This window comes from Brassica rapa, chromosome A03 (assembly GCF_000309985.2).
Source record: "Brassica rapa cultivar Chiifu-401-42 chromosome A03, CAAS_Brap_v3.01, whole genome shotgun sequence".
Classification (NCBI taxonomy): Eukaryota; Viridiplantae; Streptophyta; class Magnoliopsida; order Brassicales; family Brassicaceae; genus Brassica; species Brassica rapa.
The window spans coordinates 1,568,786-1,588,621 of NC_024797.2; the positions used below are offsets into that span (position 1 = coordinate 1,568,786).

At 37.9% G+C, this 19,836-nt stretch overlaps 2 protein-coding genes across 6 annotated transcripts; both read left to right on the plus strand.

The window, feature by feature from the left end:
- The first annotated feature begins 2,020 nt into the window (after positions 1–2,020).
- On the plus strand, positions 2,021–3,886 carry LOC103855795. The gene is made up of 6 exons (XM_009132831.3): positions 2,021–2,651; positions 2,771–2,866; positions 2,956–3,133; positions 3,208–3,305; positions 3,385–3,446; positions 3,515–3,886. Exons 1-6 carry the CDS (start codon positions 2,178–2,180, stop codon positions 3,675–3,677), a joined length of 1,071 nt encoding a protein of 356 aa, XP_009131079.2. The 5' UTR covers positions 2,021–2,177; the 3' UTR covers positions 3,678–3,886.
- A 7,029-nt stretch (positions 3,887–10,915) lies between these two features.
- On the plus strand, positions 10,916–19,698 carry LOC103855797 (microtubule-associated protein 70-2). 5 transcript variants are annotated; one of them, XR_004456052.1, is made up of 6 exons: positions 10,919–15,299; positions 15,394–15,529; positions 15,613–15,674; positions 15,812–16,846; positions 19,058–19,461; positions 19,569–19,698. XR_004456052.1 is itself a non-coding variant. In XM_033286655.1 (3 exons), exons 1-3 carry the CDS (start codon positions 19,175–19,177, stop codon positions 19,644–19,646), a joined length of 267 nt encoding a protein of 88 aa, XP_033142546.1. In that variant the 5' UTR covers positions 18,978–19,174; the 3' UTR covers positions 19,647–19,698. The 5 variants fall into 5 exon arrangements, 1 of the variants encoding a protein (XP_033142546.1); XR_004456050.1 differs by having other exon boundaries at positions 10,920–15,299; positions 15,448–15,529; XR_004456053.1 differs by having other exon boundaries at positions 10,922–15,299; positions 15,448–15,529; positions 15,958–16,846.
- The last annotated feature ends 138 nt before the right edge of the window (positions 19,699–19,836 follow it).

A 19,836-nucleotide genomic window follows, 5' to 3' on the forward strand; every position in this document is an offset into this window, starting at 1 on the left:
CAAGAAACAAAGTCAATAGTTCAGACTTCTTAGGTATTTGGTTGTTTGACTTTGTTTTTGGGTCTATATATTAATGATTGGCATAAGAGTTTCATGTTCTCTATTACAATTTCTACCTCAACCCAAGTATCATTGCATTTCTAAGTTCCTCTAGAATCCTACCCTCTATTTTATACATGTGGTTATTAAGGCAGGCGCAAGCACCTAGAGCGCCTTTGCTTACTGCTTGACTCATATATATTCTAACAACATTTTCTCTGTATCCAGATGGTGATCCTTGTGTTGTTTTGATCGTTGAGTTGTTTTGATCCTTGTTATACTGACCTGAATTATTTGTTATCTTTGGATCTAGGAACTTATGGCAGTAGCAATCCGACTCGTTCTCAGAAGAGGAGGCAAAGTAGGGAGAAGTCTTGGACACCTGAGCCATATGAGCTGGATAACTTTGTTGTGAATGAAGAACCAGAGCAAGTCACCGAGAAATCCTTTTTTGGATAATTATGAGTTTTTTTTATTTTTTGATATTAGATATAAAATAATAATATAAATATGTATATAATTGTGATTATGATATTTTCAGGTACCCAAAATATCACGGTTTGGATATGGTTTTTCATATACCCAAATTTTGGACCCATTCAATTATATTTTTAGGTTCAGCTTGAATTTAGTGCAATTTTTTAGTCGGGTTTAGTTTGGTTTAAACTTAAATTTCTGTTTCACATCTGGTTTGGATTTGATTTCTGTTTTTTTTTTGCTTAAATCTCCATGTGATTTAGTTATTGAAAATAGAAATATATGTGGATGTGAAACTAGAACGCATGGATATTGATGTTTGCTTTCGTTTTCAAAAAAAAATTAAAATCTCTTATCCACATGAATCATGTCGTCGGAATTTTGTTTTCTTGAAATGCTGTTTTCAATATGTTATATTGACTTGAATCATTCATGTGGAGTTGTGGACAGACCTTATTTAGAAACTTGATTGTTTTGTTTGGAACAATGCGCCAAAAAGAAGAACATTAAAGAAGAAGCAATCATGTAAGAAATTTTTGGGTCCTATCAAACTTTTTGATGGAGATGTGGTAGAATACCTGAAGGTGATGCTTCTCTCATTGGTGCATAAGAGTAGAGCAGGGTGCATGTTTTTAGAAATTATGATGTAGAAATCTAGAATCGTAAGTTGTATTCAGAATAGCAAAAGAGAAGTAAACTCAAAATAATAATTTATAGAAAACTTCTTTATTATTGATATATTTTAGAACTCTCGCTTAATATACATGTATAGCGATTAAGCTTTATCAAATAAATTGATCTCTTCTATTATTACAAAAACTAATTTAATTATTTCCTTTTGACGCATGTTCATTCTTCATTTCAATCTCTAGATTCATAATCTACTTCTTGAATTCACCCTTGAGACGAGCTTATTCCTTTTTTTTTGTTCAAAAAAAAAAGACAAGCTTATTCCAACAATGTTGGAACAAAATATAGCTTTTGACTTTATTTGGCATGGCCTATATAATTTTTTTTTTTGTCTTAGTAGTATGTGTTATGAAATATTGATGGGTTGAAATAATTTGCATTTAGAAACATATGACATTCAAGTATTTTCATATTTTTCTGAAAGCGGTTGAAATAATCAGTGTCTAGCTCTGTTTATTATTAGTATTGACCTTGATCTATGTCTAGCAGAAAGGAAATATCTCCCAAATTGTATATGATAGTCTTAGAGAGCTTAGAATATAATAAGACATCGTTCCGTAGATTAATACAGTCTTGAGTTTGACGGCCGACAAACAAACAAAAAACAAAATCTACTTTTTGACATTTATAAAAGATATAACTTGGAAAAGAACATTAAATTATGTACACAAAGACAAGCAAATACTTTCCTTGTAAGCTTCTAATTAGTATGTTCATGTCATGTGCCTTGCATTGGCTTTACTCATGCATCTAGCGTGACTACTCCATTTCAATAGTGAAAATAAATTGGAACTTTTATCTAAATTTACATGAAAATAACTGAAAAATCTAGCATTTGTGGTAAAACAATATGGACCCAAGCCCAGTAACAATAGTGTTATATAATGATCCTTCTTCACCATCGGCATAGAACTCGATAAGCGCGGCTTCGGTAAAGCTCAGTCGCATCCGAAGCTCAAAAAGCTTCATCAATGGCGTCTCTTCTCCTACCTTCATCTCAAATTCTCCTCCGTAGTCGAAACCAACACAATGTCCAACCATTTCTCCTCCCTCGCTCCTCCCCCAAAACACCATTCTTCGTCTCCTCCTCACCGTCTCTCCGTCAACACTCTACTCCCACCTCAGCTTCCAAGAACCCATCGGAAACTTTCACGCCGGCGACGATGACGGAGAACAAGAAACAGCCGGAGAAGAAGCATTTGAGCGAGGAGGAAGAGGCAGAAGAGGAAGTAGAGGAGGATATGCTGTGGATTCAAGAGAAGGCGTTAAACTTAGTTGAGTTCACCGGAACGGTGGCTCAGGCGATTCCAGGCCCCCGAGTTGGAGATACCAAGCTGCCGTGGATGCTCGCCGTTCCGTTAACTTACGCCGTCACCACTTTAGTCACCACCGCCGTTAAAACCGTTAATAAGCTCTCTTCTCCTAAAGCACAACGCAAGAAACTGGTAAACTCACTCTGTTTTGCTCTCTGTTTCACTCTGTTTTTGCTCTCTGTTTCACTCTGTTCTTGCTCTCTGTTTTTACCAAGAACTGATTCAAAGTTTGGATTTTTGAATCTCTCCAGGTGAATCAGAATGCGATGATTTGTAAATCTATCGACGAGCTGTTACAGAGAGAAGGCACTGTGAGTAGCTTTGAGCTCAAGGCACTTGAAGAAAAGGTGCGAACTTTATGCTCTGTTCATCTTTGTGAATCATTCAAAATCCAGACTTTAACATGAGAATGCTGTTTGGTTTTGTCTGAATCCAGACAGAGTTTAACATGGAGGAGATCTTACGGAAGTACATTCATTACGCCTTGAATGAGAAACCGTTTAATCCTGACCTTGTTGCGAGTCTTATTCATCTCAGAAGAGCTTCTGGTTTGAATGAATCTCAGATTCCTGGGGTTTTGAATGAAATCTCTCGTAGTATTGTTAAAGAGAAAGGTAAAAACAAAATCAAACCTATAGGGTAAGCTTCTCTATTGTTGCAATCTTCTTTATTGCTCTTGAATTTGCAGGTCCTGTTGTGATGAATAAGCAGGGGTTTACTGAGAAAGGGTTCAAGAGAAAACTAGCCGTGCAGACGCTTTTTGGAAAAATTTACTATCTTTCCGAGGTAATAAATGTGGAAACGTTACTTTTTACTTGATAGTAGTATCTGCTTATGTGTTCTGACTCTGTTCTCTTGTCAACAGCTTCCTGACTTCTGTTTAAAAGACAACTCCTTGGTTGTCAAGGAAATATTCGGAGTTACAAAGTAAGTTCTCTCACGGATTGAGCCTTGTTTGAAAAAGAATCTTATGTTTCTTGCAATGTTCCTTTCAGTGAAGACGCAGAGAAGCTGCGGATACATGCTCTTGCAGAAGCTGGAGACTTGGACTCACTTGAGAAAATGGTGGAGTTTGAGAAAGCGGCTGATTCTTCTTCTTCTTCTTCTTCGGATAGAGAAGATTCAAATGAAGAAGATGACTCCACTACTGTTCCTTAAGATACCTGTTCAAGAAACCACAACTTCAATACTAATAAATACTTTTCCAAATGTTTTTTTGTTTCTTCTGATTTTTTACTTAATCACAAACGTTTGTATCCAACCAACTAAACTCTGTCTTTTGCTTCTGTAATAGAAATTCTAATATGTAGAACAACAATACAAGTTGTGGCTAATATAAAAATGAAAAGTTGAAACCACAATCAGCATAACACAGAGCCTTAACGTACTATACCAGAGCGCACAAGTGGAGCTTGATATGCATGCACGTCTTCCCCTGCTTTTGGGAGTACTGTGACGCACGCACATTTGTTCATTTTTTTTTTTTTTTTTGCTAAACTGTAAATATCATTAAGATGAATAAAGAGCTTACAAAAAAGATCTATGTTCTGAGCCATCTTGGCAAAAAAAGAAGAAAAAACAAGATGGATCAAAATAAACTTAGAGAAGAGACTATCTTATCCACAAAGGCATTAGATAGTTGAATAGCTTCCTAAGTCTCCTAGCTGAGATGATGTTCTTCATCTCCTTATTAATGCCGTTAAAAACCGTTGCAGCTGGGATCGAAGTCTGGTTGTGGATGAGATTGTTTCTCTGCTTCCAGAGGTGGAATATAACGGTTTGCGCTGCAAGTTTCCTAAGAAGCGTGAGCTTCCGTGAGGGTGAGGATCGAATCCAAGAGAGTAGTTCCGACCATGATGTGAACATTGTTGATGGAGGCAGACATCTTGATAGTACTTCTCTCCATATATCAATGCTGTACTCGCAAGTCAACAGCAAGTGGTCTCTGGTTTCATCATGCGTGGAGCAGAAAGGGCAAGCAGGTGAAACGGGCATGCCCCAAGCTGCAAGTCTTGACCTTGTGGGCAGCCTATCATAGTTAGCTATCCACATGTTGAACGCGTGCTTCGGGATGGCTCCTTTGAACCAAACAATGTCTACCCAGTCCTTAGTCTCCTCGCGCGGTCTCAGGAATTCCCAAGTGGTTGCAGACCTGAAAACAGAAGAGGATGAGTCTCCAACAATCCACTCATATTTATCAGGTACATCATCTATTAAAGGCAAAGAGACAGTTGTAAGATAACAATGAAGGTTCACTTCCTTTTGGGAGCGAGGATGGGGAAGAGACCAGTGAGAGTTATTGATTGCCTCAGCGACAACCGCATTTCTGTTAATCCTCAAGGTTCTAGGACCAGAGTCTCCAAGGTAAGTTATCAATTGCCCAAGAGGGGTCCAGACATCAAACCAAAAGCTTGCCTCTAGACCATTACCAATGTGCATTTTACAAAACAGGAGAGCGAGAGGTCTTAGGTCCAAAATCTTTTTCCACGCCCAAGAGTCAGCCGCTGCCCGTTCTAGAGCCCAAAAGGATTTATCATGGAGATGCGTTGCTCTGTGCCAGTCCGACCAAAGGGAAGGGTCCTTAGAAAGCAGTCTCCATATGAATTTTAGGCAAAGCACTTTGTTCCATACGAACAGATTCCGAAGACCAAGACCTCCTTCATACTTGGGGAGACAAACTGTACTCCAAGCAACTTTAGCAAGCCCTGTCTTGTCCACGGTACCTGACCATAAGAACCGCAAGCAGAGGGATTCAATGGCCCTGATACAACCTTTAGGCAGTATGAATGCCGACATCCAAAAAGAGACAATGCCAAAGATTACAGTCTTAAGCAGTTGAAGCCTCCCTGCAAAAGAGAGGATCTTAACTGCCCACGATTGGAAAGATGAAGTGAGCTTAGTCATCAGCGGCGCATACTCAGAAATTTTGAGTTTCCTGCTCATTAGGGGAAGTCCAAGGTATCTTATAGGAAGTTTACCAGTTGGGAAACCATAGCGAGCAAGCGCTTCGGTTTCACAATGGTCGACTCCTGCTGTGAAGAGCTCAGTTTTATTGCTATTCATGTGTAGACCTGACCAGGAAGCAAAATCATCAAGGCATTCGGAGATACCATGGAGACTGTTACTAGAGCCATCGAAGAAGATCATAACGTCGTCAGCGAACATTAGGTGAGAGATCCTAAGCTCCTCAGTTTTCGGGTGGTAGCCTATGGATTCAGCTTCGTAGCGAGACATGAGTAATCTTGACAGACATTCCATGGCAAGGACAAACAAATATGGTGACAGCGGGTCGCCTTGCCTGATACCTTTAGAACTTTTGAAGAACCCTCCCATTACTCCATTGATGCTCACCGAGAAGGAGGCTGTGGATAAGCATACTGAGACCAAACTGATGAAGCTCTCAGGAATGGCGAGAGCCCGCAAAGCCGCTAGAATAAAATCCCAACGCACGGTATCGAACGCTTTCCTAAGGTCTACTTTGAGCATACCTCGCGGTGTGACAGATTGGGAGTTGTAACCGTTTACAAGGTCCGTAGCCAAGAGAACATTCTCTGCTAATAATCGCCCAGGGAGGAAGGCCGATTGAGAGTTAGAAACCATAACAGGGAGGATCTCCTTTAGCCTAGAAGCAAGGAGCTTGGATATGACCTTATAGACTGTGTTGAGGCATGAGATAGGACGGAAGTCTGAGGGGAGGGACGCATTTAACTTCTTAGGAATCAGGACAAGGTTTGCTGCATTCCATTGTTTCAAAAGACAGCCGGAGCGGAAGAACTCCAGGATGGCTTCAGTGACCTCCGGTCCAATTACAGGCCAAGAAGCAATAAAGAACTCAGTCGAGTATCCATCCGGTCCCCCTGATTTGTTCTTGGGTAATGAGAAGAAGGCATTCCGGACATCCTCTGCTGTGAATGCTTTATCAAAACTAGCGACCTGGTCCGCAGAGCATTTGAAGTTGAAGAGCAGGTTTAAGTCGCTTTGAATGAACATTGGTGGAGAAACAGGGCTTCCAAGGAGGTCCGTAAAATAATTAATGCACAGGTTCTGGATACCTTCTTGAGATTCTATTTTCTCTCCTGTTTCGGACAATAGGAAGTGGATATGATTCTTTGCTTGGCGAGTAGCAGCATATCTGTGGAAAAGCCTCGAGTTTCCATCTCCACACGAGAGCCAGCTAATATGTGATCGTTGAAAGAAAAAGGCCGTCTCTGCTGTTGATAGAACCTCCCATTCTTGCAGTGCTTGAACCTCGGTGGATGCGTTTGCTGTATTGGGAAGGTAGAGCATAGCTTCCTGCGCTTGAAGAAGCTTTTCATGAGCTTGCGCTGTTTTCTTCTCAATGCCAGAATAGTTCTCTTTGCTGAAGTCTCTGATAACCTTTTTCAGGAGTTTCAGCTTACTCGACAGACGAAACATTGCTGAGCCAGTGACGTTGAACGAGAACCAACTAGTGCATATCATGGCTAGAAACTCAGGGCTCTTGATGATGAAGTTGTAGAATTTGAACGATTTCTTCGTTCTCAATCTGTGAGGCTCCAAAATGATGGTTATAACCGCATGATCAGAGAAGTCAGGCTTGCCCACAAAAGCAACAGAAGAAGAGAAGACAGTGCTCCATTCGTCGTTCACCATGCTTCTATCTAGCTTCTTAGCCACAGGGGAGAGTTTACGCTTGTTCCACCAAGTGAAAGTGGTCCCCCTGAAATTAAGATCATCCAAGTTAGCATCCAAAAGACATTGATTAAAATCCCTTATCCTTTTATCACTATTCAGGGAGGGGGGTAACGAGTGCTCCGAAGGATCTCTTATTTGATTGAAGTCGCCTAGAATCAGCCACGGTTTGGAGTCGAGGCCCTGAGAAGATGCCAATGACGTGATCTCAGACCAGAGAAGCGCCCTCTCCTCAGGGTCATTTGAAGCATAGACCGTGGAGATGATGATCCTGATTTGAGGGTTAGTAGGCCAAATCACCTCAGCCGTTATCATTTGTAGTGACTTAGATATTATAGTGACCAAAAGAGAGGGGTGCCAAACAATCCAGATTTTTCCTAACGGTGAGAAGCTGTAGTTTCCTTCAGCCGACCAACCCGGAAAGATCTGAGTCACAAACTTATTCATCTTGAGCTGTTGCACATGAGTCTCAAGGATTCCGCCAAAAAAAGGTGAGTTTTTCTTATACCATTTCCGTAAGCCGCTGCGGTGGTTATACTTATTTAGCCCGCGCACATTCCAACAAAAAATATCCGTCGACATATACTAATAGAGTTTGAGGCTCCTGCCCCGGTTTCCTTTCTGGCCCGACTGCTTCAGGCCTGAGAACTTCTTCTTGTTACATTTGTTCATTATCATCATAAAGTTAATATTGTCTTCGGCCTCTGATGAAACTATGCCTTAAAAATAACTCTCGAGGCTAAGGTTCTTTCTTATGATGGAAGCATCTCTTAGCAACCATAGGTTCGGTTACTTGATTCCCCTTACGTACTCTATCTCTTAGCAACCAAAGTTGAAACCACATTTGGAACCAAACCATAATTTAGTTTTTTCAAATATTTTTGGAGATTTTAATAGATCTTAACTAAAAGTTATTATTAATGCTTGCTATCGAATAATATTGATTATGAAATTAATAAATTAAATTATGAATTCTATTTATTGGGTATTATAACAGCAAATCTTCTCTGCCATTTTGACAAATCTTTCTCCACGTCGGCAAAAGCAACTCCCCTTGTGTTTCCAAATGTTTTTATTTTCTGACTTTTACTTGAACCACAAACGTTTATATCCAACCAACTAAACTATCTTTTGCTATGAAGGCAGCTTCTCTAATAGATATTCTAATATGTAGAACAACAATACAAGTTATGGCTTATATAAAAATGAAAAGTTGTCTATTAGAGCATGATTATCCACATAAACTCATTAGTGTTTCTTAAGGATTATTTAAATATATAAATCTACTTAAGTGGAGTTAAGAAACTATGTTAAAAAACTGTTCGATTTTGTGTCTCCAATGGTAGTTTTTTAATTAAGAGTTTTTTAAAATTACAAAAAAAAATTTAAAGATAAAATTTATTTATTAAATAAAACATATTGTAAGATAAAATTTTCAACATAGATTTTAAAATAAAAACATAAAAACAAAGATTAGTAAAATAAACGATATCCGAGCTCAGTTGTCGTCTTCATCACGTCTAAATTTACGCCATACATGTTCAACCAAATCAACTTTCACTTGCTGAGGCATTTGTCTATCATGAATTCTAGTTCGAACATCCATCATATTGGCGATATTTATAGAGATATCTGTAGAATACGTGAGATCCACATGTGAACTTCCGTTATCCTCGATTTGTTGGAACTCTGAAACATCAAATTGAGTGTAACGAAGAAACAAAGAAAAAAAAATTAAGAAAAGATAGAGAGGAAGAAAAAAAACCCACCTTTCCTCGTTTACTTGCTGACACGTGTCGCCAAAAACTCTTTTGTAACCGGTCACGAAAGATCTATATTAAGGATTGGTTACAAACTTTTTAATTAGTTATGATTTAATTAAATGGTCCATTATTTTTAAAAACCCCAGTGGAGAAACCGTGATAATGGTGGCTTTAGGAAGTGTAATAGTTTTTGACCAAGAAAGTGTAATAGTTTTTGACCAAGAAACCACATACACATTAATCATCATAACACATAGCCAGGCCGGTCCTGGGATAAAATCCGTAAAGCAAATGCTTAGGACACCACGATGAATTAAAATTTTAGGGGCATATTTTACAGTGAACTTTCTATGGTCTAGTGGCTTTATGTACATCTTCTTTCTCCTCCAGACCCGGGTTCTAGGCACACCTCTAGCCAATTTTTTTTCGTATTTAATAAAAACAAACTGCCAATAACTAAAAGATTTGATCATAACTAATTTATTTGATTGAAAGATTCATTACCTTTTCTAAAACAAATTATTTTCCCTAACAATTGACGTTCTATCTCCGTCTTCTTTTCCAACCTTCTTATTTATAAGAAAAAAAATTATAGTTAGAGGTCAATATATTGGCACTACGGATGTCTGGACCGGCACTGCATATAGCCTAAACGTACTAGACCAGAACTCACAACTGTGGCTTGATATGCACGTCTTCCCCTGCTTTTGGAAGTACAGGTGACACACGCACTCATGGTTCACCATCATCGTAAAGTTAATACTGATCTTGGCTTCTGATGAAAGTTGAAACTATGCCTTGAAAATAGCTGTTGGGGCTAAGGTTCTTTCTTATCTCTTAGCAATCAAAATGTTCCGTTTTGCTTGATTCCCCCTTACGTACTCCATCTCTTAGCAACCAAAGTTAGATGCACATTTCGACCAAAGTTGCTGACTAAGAGAATAAGAAATGATGGTTAGAAACACCAATCATCTTCCCACCACACCAAGACTATAGCGTCTCGATCACAAGTCACACACAAGCTAGATTAAGTATAAATGATAAGAGAGGTAGCTGCCCGCCATATATTTTTTTAGTTAGTGTAATTTTGTAATTTTCTTGATGATGTCTCAGTTGAATATTTAAAATTTTAAATGTATTAACAGTGTTTTCTATTGTTTTGCCTCCATTGAAAGTTATATTTATATCGTCCACTACAATGCATTTTATATACTTAGCCGTATTTGCTATAGCTTTGTTCCACCCGAGAGTATTTTATTTTATAAGAAATTACAACATTTGAATCGTTCTATAGTAATATAAACTTGATGCTTTTAAGTATATATATCATCTAAAGGTTTCCAAAAATACAGTCACTTGCTTTACACATGCAAGTCATAACAAAAAGAGATTAAGAAAAAAGCTTAGACGTAATCATTTGACCAATTACCCAGCAACGTATATCTTTGACCAAGGCAAGTATATATATAACATAATTAAATATATATATATATATATAATTTAAAATATCAAAAAATTATTGAAGAAATTAAATTATTATAAAGTATCAGAAACTATCCGAAAATATCTAAATATTTTTATTTAAAATATCAAAGTAATCTGAAGTATCATATTTTATCATATTATCCTAATTATTTAATATTTTATCCAAAATATTTAACATGAATTATCCGAATTATTCGAAATAATTGAACATGAACCGGGACCAAATGAGAACTAATTTTTTTTGGGTATTTTGTGAGTTCTTAGTTTTACTATCCGAGCTAAACCGAACCTGAACCAAAAATATAGACCAAATAGTAAATGAATTTTCTAGCCTCATATCAGAACTATCCATTATTCGAACCGGAATGAGCTGAACCGATATCTGAAATACCCACACTTGTCTTAGACCTTTAATTTTTCCCAAGAGATAAGGATGAATTAAAGAAGACAATATTTATTTTTGAACAAAGTTAGAAGAATATAATTACCTTTGTACAATAAAGGAAGTTAAGAAATACCTTTGAACCAAATAAAGAAACAATAAATACATATCAAAAAAGTCAGCAGATACATTTGAAACAAAAAAGGAAGACAAGAAATACCTTTGAACAGAAAAAAAAAACAGTATATACGTTTCCATCTACTATATATATTGTATACTCTACTTGGCCCATAAAAACAAAAATCATCAAATCCCAAAAACACAATCCATAATGGCTTCCTCTACAAATTGCAAAGTCGTTTTGACACCAATCATGTTTCTGTTAATTCTCCTCACAAAAGCGTCGTTTGGTCTTTCAGCTCTAGTGAACGAAACGGTGATGCCAAAGGACGTACTCACATCCAAACAAGTCGTGATCATTAACAAATTAGGCATACGCCAAACACTAGATCTGCATTGTAAGAACGGGGAGAAAGATCTAGGGCCGGTTTCGCTCGTACCTGGAGATAGGTTTGCGTTTAAGTTTCTCTCAAGTACCTTGCTACCCACAACGTACACTTGCAGTTTCCAGTGGCCTGACGCAGGTAAGGAGTTGTTGTTCGACATTTTCACGACGAGTAGAGACGCCAGCGTTTGTGATTTATGCATTTGGTACGTTCTCGACAGTTTGATATGTCGGGTGCGACCTGATAAGGAAGAGCCTACCTTCTGTCACTATTGGAATCTTAGTAGATCTTAACTAAAAAATTATTAATGTTTACTATTGAATCATATAAATTATAAAAGTAATAAAATAAATCAGATCGTTTGGTATAGAATACTAGAGTGATATCATACTGTTAAATTGTTAATAATATGTCGGATGCGACGTGACAAGGAAGAACCTACTTACTGTGATATCTTGAATCCTAATAGTAGATTTTAACAACAACAACAAAACAATAGTGTTTTCTATATATTTTATTGAAACTAATATACAGTAAGTTATGAAATTATTAAAACAAATCAGATCGTAGAATACTAATGTATGCCACAACAACCATACATTAGTGGTGAAAAATATTACGACGTTCCGATTAGATAGCGTAGGATCCATTTTAGTGATCTTAGGTGTTACTAGATTTCGTCGTTGTACGTCGGGTTAAAATCGTGTGGCTGTAATCCTGTATTCACTTTGGTTAATGAAAATTGTTGATGAATAAAAAAAAAAGAATACTAATGTATGGAATAGTTGATGAAATTTCTTAGAGAGTAGCTAAATTTTCATTAAGGCCGTTCGTTTTTATATCCATACATTGCATCTAAACAACTTAACGCTCATTACACCTGGATCAGTGCCGTGCCTGAATTGAGTGAAGTCAATGAAGCATGTGCTTAGGACTGAACATGTATTTATATTTGTCGGCGCCAATGTTAACAGGAAATTCTTATAGGTCTATTGGTAACAGCTGATGTTTGTCGGAGTCACAGACCCGAGTTCAAAACTTCCTCGCTACATTTTTTAGTTTTTTTAATGATTTTTAAAAGTAGATGGGCCAAATTTGGCTTCTGGGCCTGATCTGAATACAAATATTAATTTTAAAAACAAACACCATTTGAATGTAATATCTACATGTTATAGTCACATACTAAATTTACATGCTGCATCAAATACAAAAATGAATATTGTGTCCAAGTTTATATTGATTTCGACTTCCGATGAAACTAGGGAAGCTTAGCAACCTCTCATGAGCTACCGTACTGTCACTCGCAGATACGCTACAGTCATTTTATTTATATGTATTATAACAGCATTATCAAGTCTTCTTTATCAACAACAAGGGATTCCATTTTCGTAATTAAACATAGCTGTTCTGTTTATAAACTTGGAAGTTCATGATTTGGGAGATGTCTGTGTTCTGTAACAGGGGGACCACTAGTTGTCCCATGGTTGAAGCAGTCTATCAACCAACTGGTACACAGAAACGAATCTCTGGAAACCAAGAACTTGCTGAAACATATTTAACATTGATGCCAACCTCTATCACCTAGATGTGCAGAATACTTAGCCATGGTCAGCTCAAATCTGAACGTTTCTGTTTCTCTTGGCAGTGGCACATGATCATGACCCACTTCTATAACTTATTTGACGACCAAAGCATTACAAATGATCAATTCTGAGCAATCTGTGAATGTAACTTGTCGGTATTTCTCGTCGTAAGACTGCTGTTCCAAGCTGTTATCTATATTGTTTGGAAGGAGAGAAACTCGAGATTGCACACGGGTCTGTGCAGACCTCCGCAGGCTATTATTCAGGAAATCCAGCAAGTCATTAAGCTCAGATTGGACCCTTTGTCTCGCAGTATGAGAGCGCCTTACTCAGCAACAACAATAACTCCTCTTGGTTTTTGGTTAAGTATTTTTTGAGGGATCTTTTTTGTAAAGTCCCTGTATCCCATTGTTGGGTGATTTTTTTGTAAAGTTAAGCTTAGCGCTAACTGGTCTGTTTAGTGCAGATTTGTAATCGATACCTTTGGTTACTTTTATATATAAAAAGAAAGTAGGATGTTGGAAAAAAAAAAAAAAAAAAAAACTTGTCGGTATTTCTTCATTTTACCATCTGAGGCCATCTCCCTTTCAGGTGGTGCAGCAATGATGCTAAATCCAGTTATCTTTGTCTGCTTCAGAAACATAAACAATAAGTCGAAAAGATCGGTTCCATTCAACCGTTGGGTGAATATAGCGGCATCCCTCGGGGGTCCCACTACGGGATTAATGATGCTACGGCCAGGTTCCTATTAGAGATAACCGGAATTGTATAGTTGGTTTAGCTTAAACCATGTAACTAAACCGGCTCTTCTGTATATATATAAACAGAGTAACTAACTCTGTAACAGAATAACAGAATACATTTCATTCACATTTCTATCTTCTTCATCGTCTCTAACAGTTCCATGTCAAAGACGTGTACCTGATTTGAACGGTCAACGATTCTGGATCGTAGCTTGTTGATGTTCCATCGACTGAGTCAACTCGCTCCGTTGAATCGGCAAGCTTCTTCAATCTCTCGTCGTCCATTTCAGTCACCGTCGTCGATCCCAACAGTCAAACCGCACCAATTTGAGAAAGAAGATCCAAACTCCAAGCAAGCATGGTCTCTCGATTTGATTTAAAGTTGGGATCAAATCAAATCTGAACTTTAATTTATCATATAACCTAAACTTCCTTGGAGTTAGTTGGTGGCACGTGACCCCGATAATCGTCCGCCCACACCATCACGTGATATGATTCATTTTCAGTTCAAGCTCCGACACAACGGCGACTTTGTTCCGTCGGACAGCCTCGTGTGGCTTGTCCGGGAGCTGCAGGAAAAAAAATGTGTATTTTTCGTTAACCCATTTTATGACAAGTCGTGGACTGCTCAAGGCCGCCGTCCATTCCTCATAATAATAAGCCCCCTTAGCCTTAACCACGTCTGCTAGAAAGAAAGAGAGCTTCGTCAAGCGATCCTCTTCTCTGAGTGTTAGATATCATATATTGTTACGATTGAATAGTTCCTATATCTCAGGGAATATTCCTTATGGTTGTAACTGTCTGGCCTTTATATGTAACGATGAATACAAAGTATGATTTCAGGGGAAACTCATTGACTTACCGATGTGGATCTTTGAACTCTCAAAGTTATTAAGGATCAGACAAGTGTTATCTCTCGTTCTCTATTTCTTGCTTGACACTCAATATATTGCTTTATTCTTATATAACAGAAACCACATGTCTTTATTAGATATTTAGACACGTACATACACATGTGTAACTGTTTTGCAGTTAACAATTATATTTGTATATGTTCGGTGTGTGATACGAATACATCAATTAATTACTTAACTATATAATATATATGACTCTTCTAAACTAATAATATAAGATGAAGACTTGATCACATCCAACAACCGAGTGATCGAAACCGAGATTGGATTCGTTGATGATTACGATCGAGTAATCCCTTCCTTTCATCGTTTTCATCTCAATTCTGTTTTTGATTTTGTGTGAAGCTTGAAGAAACGCCATGGAAGACAGACAAGCCAGGAGCTAAGATCGTGTCATTGACTAGAGACTACCAAGGAGAGAGAGTGTTATAGTTTGAAGTATACATGACTAATCTTGTGACAGGTGATAAAGGAGATGAGGAAGAAGCCTAAGCAATCTAATGTGCCTCTCTTAGTCAGTAACAACTTTCTAACAAAACATGGCCAAGTTTGGATCAGTTGGTATGTACTACTTTTCCGGACAAGATTGTGTTCAAGGACATGTGGGTGATCTGAAGGCTGGTGGTGTCGAGAAACTGTTTTCACGAGGGTCCTCCGTTGTTAGGAAGCAAAAGGAACGGGAAGAAAGGTGGAGAGCTTATGAGAATTGATAATGGTCATGGTTGATTAAAAGGTAATTTCTGAGAAATTCGTGTCTAGAACCTGAAAACATGGAATTTATGTTGGAACTTGAAACTGTAATGAACAAGTTCGATCTATTTGTTTAGGACTGGATTTGAAGCAGAGTATTCTTATCTCATTTATGTTGTTCGACTGGTCAGGGTGATACACGGGTCACTTACATGTTTGTACAACATAGTGACGTTTACCTTATGATAGCATCCACGCAGAACTGTAATGCTGGTAGTCTTCTCTCCTTCCTTGCTTTTAAGGCGTACGCATAATTGTATTGCTGTTGCATATGATGGAAATGGTGATCTTTATAGGTCTTTAAACATTATTGTGAGGAGTTAGAGGAAGAATCTCCAAGGTTTACTTTGTCCTAGTGGTATGTTACTTCTGCCACACCTCTTGTACTATACTGTCTGAAGAAAGTTTTTCTATGGTTTGATGTTCAAATTGATTTATGGTGATGGCTGTATGCATTACTTGATGAGATGACTGACTTTGGGTACCCTCACTCAGTATATGGAAGCAAGAATCCTCAATGAATTCATATTCCATTCTCTTTTTGGGTGGTGGATTTGGTTATGCCAAGGATACCTTGACCGGAGAAGCATACAATTGGTGGAATCAGCTAGATGCTAATAGGATCTATTTCAATGATCCAGCCTTTACTTGGAAAGAGGTGAAGATGGTCATGTATACTGAGTTTGTGGAAAGAGCACAACACATTCAGAAGGCGTCCACCAGGAGACTAGTAAAACCACAAGTCTTGCAACCAGCAACTCAAAGAGAGGCTGTTCCCCAAAGACAAAGTTCAAGGCCAGTGCATAAACCTCAAGTCAAGCGAACACAAGGTGAGTACTCTAGTACTTCTAAACCACCTGAGGTCATCTGTTATAGGTGTCAATCCCCTGGTCATCTAGCAAAAGATTGCCCCACAAAATGATTTGTGAGGTCCGCACATCTTGAACCAAAATCTGAAGTAAGTGATTCCTTTACTAAAATGGATAATTCATTAACTAGAATAGATAAACTTTGTGATGATCTTATCAACATGCTTAGGGCCGGATCAATGAAAGAAAAATAACTTTTAGATGCTAAAGAGCAACCCTCTAATTATAAACTTCATGTAAATAAGAAACAAGAAATTGTTTCACCTTCTGAAAATTTAGAGGATCAAGTAGAAAGATATAATTCTGTTTCTAGTAATTCCATGACTGTCTTAACACACTTGTCTAGTGCCCAAAAGGTTGAAAACATTTCAGGTACTACCATGGAAATCAAGGAACAAGCACCCATCCTTGCTGCGGAAGCAATGCCAACACTTGATAAGGTGATTTCTGAACTTAATGTGATCAATCCTACTTATCAAAACACTGGTATGATGCACTTGCACTATGTCCGGAATGTTGATGAAGGTCTAGGTATGGAGGAACCATGTCCAGAAGCTCACCAACCTGAGGAGCATGAGCAATATACCCGAGACATTTCCTCACCAGCTGATCATGCATTAAAGATGACAAATACCAAAGCTGAAGTAACGAAGGTACTCTAGTAAGTAAAAACACTGAACTCTCCACTATCTGATCATTACCCAAACTTGAAGTTGTCTCATTTGATTTATGATTTTGAAATTCAAACCAAAAACTCATTGAGATCAATGTATTCATTGAATTCACTTGTGATCATAACATTTACAATACATATCCAATATGTGAATTCAAATGATTACAAAATATATCATATCATATCACTCATAGCATCCAACATTTCTATCCAGTTGAATGCTTTCTCTACATTATGCTCCCGCGGTTCTTCTACTGGTATCATCTTCTTCCTTAGAAAGTATAAAACGCCAGCAGTAGCAAACATGAACAATACTCCACAAAGACTTGATACTACCTTGATTATAAGAGCATCTCGGTCTGGAGAATCAGAACCTCCTTCTTCTCCATCTCCTGTGACAAAACAAACAAAAGTGTTAGCTATATTGAACACAAATTTAGATTAAAGAAGAGTGTCTTTATACATACCTTGCAAGTAGATGTATGTGTCTTGCTTGAAGTAATATCTTCCAAATGTAGCTGGAGCCTTGTACAATTCGGTGCCTAGAGCAAAGCTAACAATATCCAACTCCCTTTGTGTGAAGTTCTCTTTCTCCATAGGAAAGAGAGAGATGTCTACCTTAAGGTTTTGAAGATTGGATTCGGTTGTAGCATTCCTTATAGTGACACTCTCCACATGAACATTGGAAGACTCCAAGTACCCCATTAAACCTTCCATAAGTATTTTCTCGGTCTTGTTGTTTACATCTTTCAAGTTAGGATGAGGGAAGTACATGCTTCCTTTGATGGGGTTCTTACAAACACACTTTGGGTTTGCTTCCATCCCATGGTCACATGAAGCACATTTGAAGGGAGAAGATGTTGGGGATTGTATGGGACTCTCGGAAACTAAAGTTTAAAACAATCAACTAATTAATATCTTACACTTTAACATGATATTAAATGCATTAAACATACCGTGTAGTGGAGAGGCAATGCATGTGAGAATCATCATCATCATCATCATCATCATGAAGGTTGCAATTGTTGCATTCATCTTACACTTCCAAGAGGAATCTTCTTCTCTTTCTTTCTTTACTTTCTTAGTATGGGTAAGAATGATCACTTTGTGTTGAAAAGAAACTAGTATTTCAAACATATAAAAAGTGTAAAAAGTTGGTGAAATGGTAATGTTTGAGAGAGTTGTGTAATTCATTAACTATGCTTCTTGTAGTATTCACCATTCCAACACTCAACTTCTACTAGGATGTTTTTGTTTTGTTTTAATCCTTGGACAACAAGAAAGTGATGTTTTACTTTAAATTTTGGTTGCATGTTAATATTTTGGTTAGCATGTAACCGAGATAATGAAGTTCCTATACATGCCAAATTTTGTTTGTTAAATATTCTTTGTCATGAATATGAAAGGAAGTTTGAATACTACAAGAAACGATGAAGAAAGCTCTACTGAAACCATTTGGTGTTTCTTGTATCTCCATTTATGTTGTCGGTCACTTGGAAGTTTCCCTTCCCCAAAGAGAAACTGTGTCATTAATAATGCATCTTTGTCATGTTGAACTCTGCCTAACTGAGCAACCAATCTAACTTCAGACTCCTGCCACGGTTGGAACAGAAACTCCCCATACGTATGTATATAAATTGTCAGAGTCATTGACAGTCCAACAACAACATTCGTGACATGTAGTTGTCTTTGAATAGAGTGAGGAAGCATTAGTTTCTGTTACGCTTTCACTAAGGTCATGCTGCTGTACATGATCACTCTTCCAAAATCTCAGTATTTTACTGCACTGCACCAGCCATTGTTTCTTTGACGTTAGGCACAAGAAAGAGTATAGATGGCATCAACTTTCTCTCCTCCAGCGAAGACATCTCAGCATAAGAACATCTAGTCACCCTCACTTCAACACCAGCATCAGATGACTCTGTATCCTCTTTATCACCATCACCTTTTATTGTTTTCTTTGACAAACTATATGCGTGTAGTGACGCTCTTTTGGCTATAGTTTTATACTTGAAGTGCCACGATTTGATGAGTTTGAGCTGTTGAACATGTTGCCTCTCACTTATAGAAATCTGTCAGGTTCTCTCTAGTTACCATCTTATTCTTTGTATGTACCTTTAAACACACTAGAGATGAGATCTAACCCATCACATGTCAGTCATCTACCAACAATCTGATTGAATTCTATCTTATGTTCAGGAAGAAAACAAGATTTTAGACAAAATGCATAGGCAGAGAAGGTTGCTGATGTGGAAAAGCTCACTCAGGCAGTAACAGAGCTGGAAGAGGCTGTTCTTGCAGGTGGTTCTGCTGCAAATGCCGTTAGAGAATACAAGCGAAAAATTCCAAGGGATAAATGTAAACTAACCACACTTTCACAAGACTGTCATAAAAAAGAGACATAAAGTCTTTTAGTTTTCTTGGCATATAAATTCAATTCTTGCTGTGTTTTTCAGGAAGAGAGGAAAACTCTAGACAGGGAGTTAGCACGTGCAAAGGTTACAGCAAACAGAGTTGCCACCGTTGTAGCAAATGAGTGGAAAGATGGTAACGATAAAGTGATGCCTGTGAAGCAATGGCTTGAAGAAAGAAGGTTTCTACAGGTTTAAATTTAGATATAATGTCCCCTCTCCTAGACTTTTAGGATGTACCAGTGAGCAAGGCAGAACAATATCGACATTCTCAGCTCTTGATTCTCTACTCTTTGCAGGGAGAAATGCAGCAACTTCGCGATAAGCATGCCATAACAGACCGAGCTGTTAAATCCGAAGCACAGTTAAAGGTATAATGGATCTTATGTACTAGAGGTCATTAGCTTAACTGGAATTTTTAGCCATCGGTTGCTGTTCAAGATGCCAAACCTTTGGTCTCCAGATGATTTTTGCCATTACATTTGAAGAGAGAGGCGACAGAACTATGAACTGCGGACTGCCGTTTGCGACCAATCACAAGTTCATATTCCAAACTCCATTTTATTA

Coding starts and splice junctions, on each gene's coding strand:
- LOC103855797 (XM_033286655.1), top strand. CDS start 19,175: ATGCCGTTAGAGAATACAAGCGAAAAATTCCAAGGGATAAAT. Junction 19,217..19,314: donor AAAAATTCCAAGGGATAAAT/GTAAACTAACCA, acceptor TGTGTTTTTCAG/GAAGAGAGGAAAACTCTAGA. Junction 19,462..19,568: donor AAGAAAGAAGGTTTCTACAG/GTTTAAATTTAG, acceptor TACTCTTTGCAG/GGAGAAATGCAGCAACTTCG.
- LOC103855795 (XM_009132831.3), top strand. CDS start 2,178: ATGGCGTCTCTTCTCCTACCTTCATCTCAAATTCTCCTCCGTAGTCGA. Junction 3,134..3,207: donor TAGTATTGTTAAAGAGAAAG/GTAAAAACAAAA, acceptor TTGAATTTGCAG/GTCCTGTTGTGATGAATAAG. Junction 3,306..3,384: donor AAATTTACTATCTTTCCGAG/GTAATAAATGTG, acceptor TCTTGTCAACAG/CTTCCTGACTTCTGTTTAAA.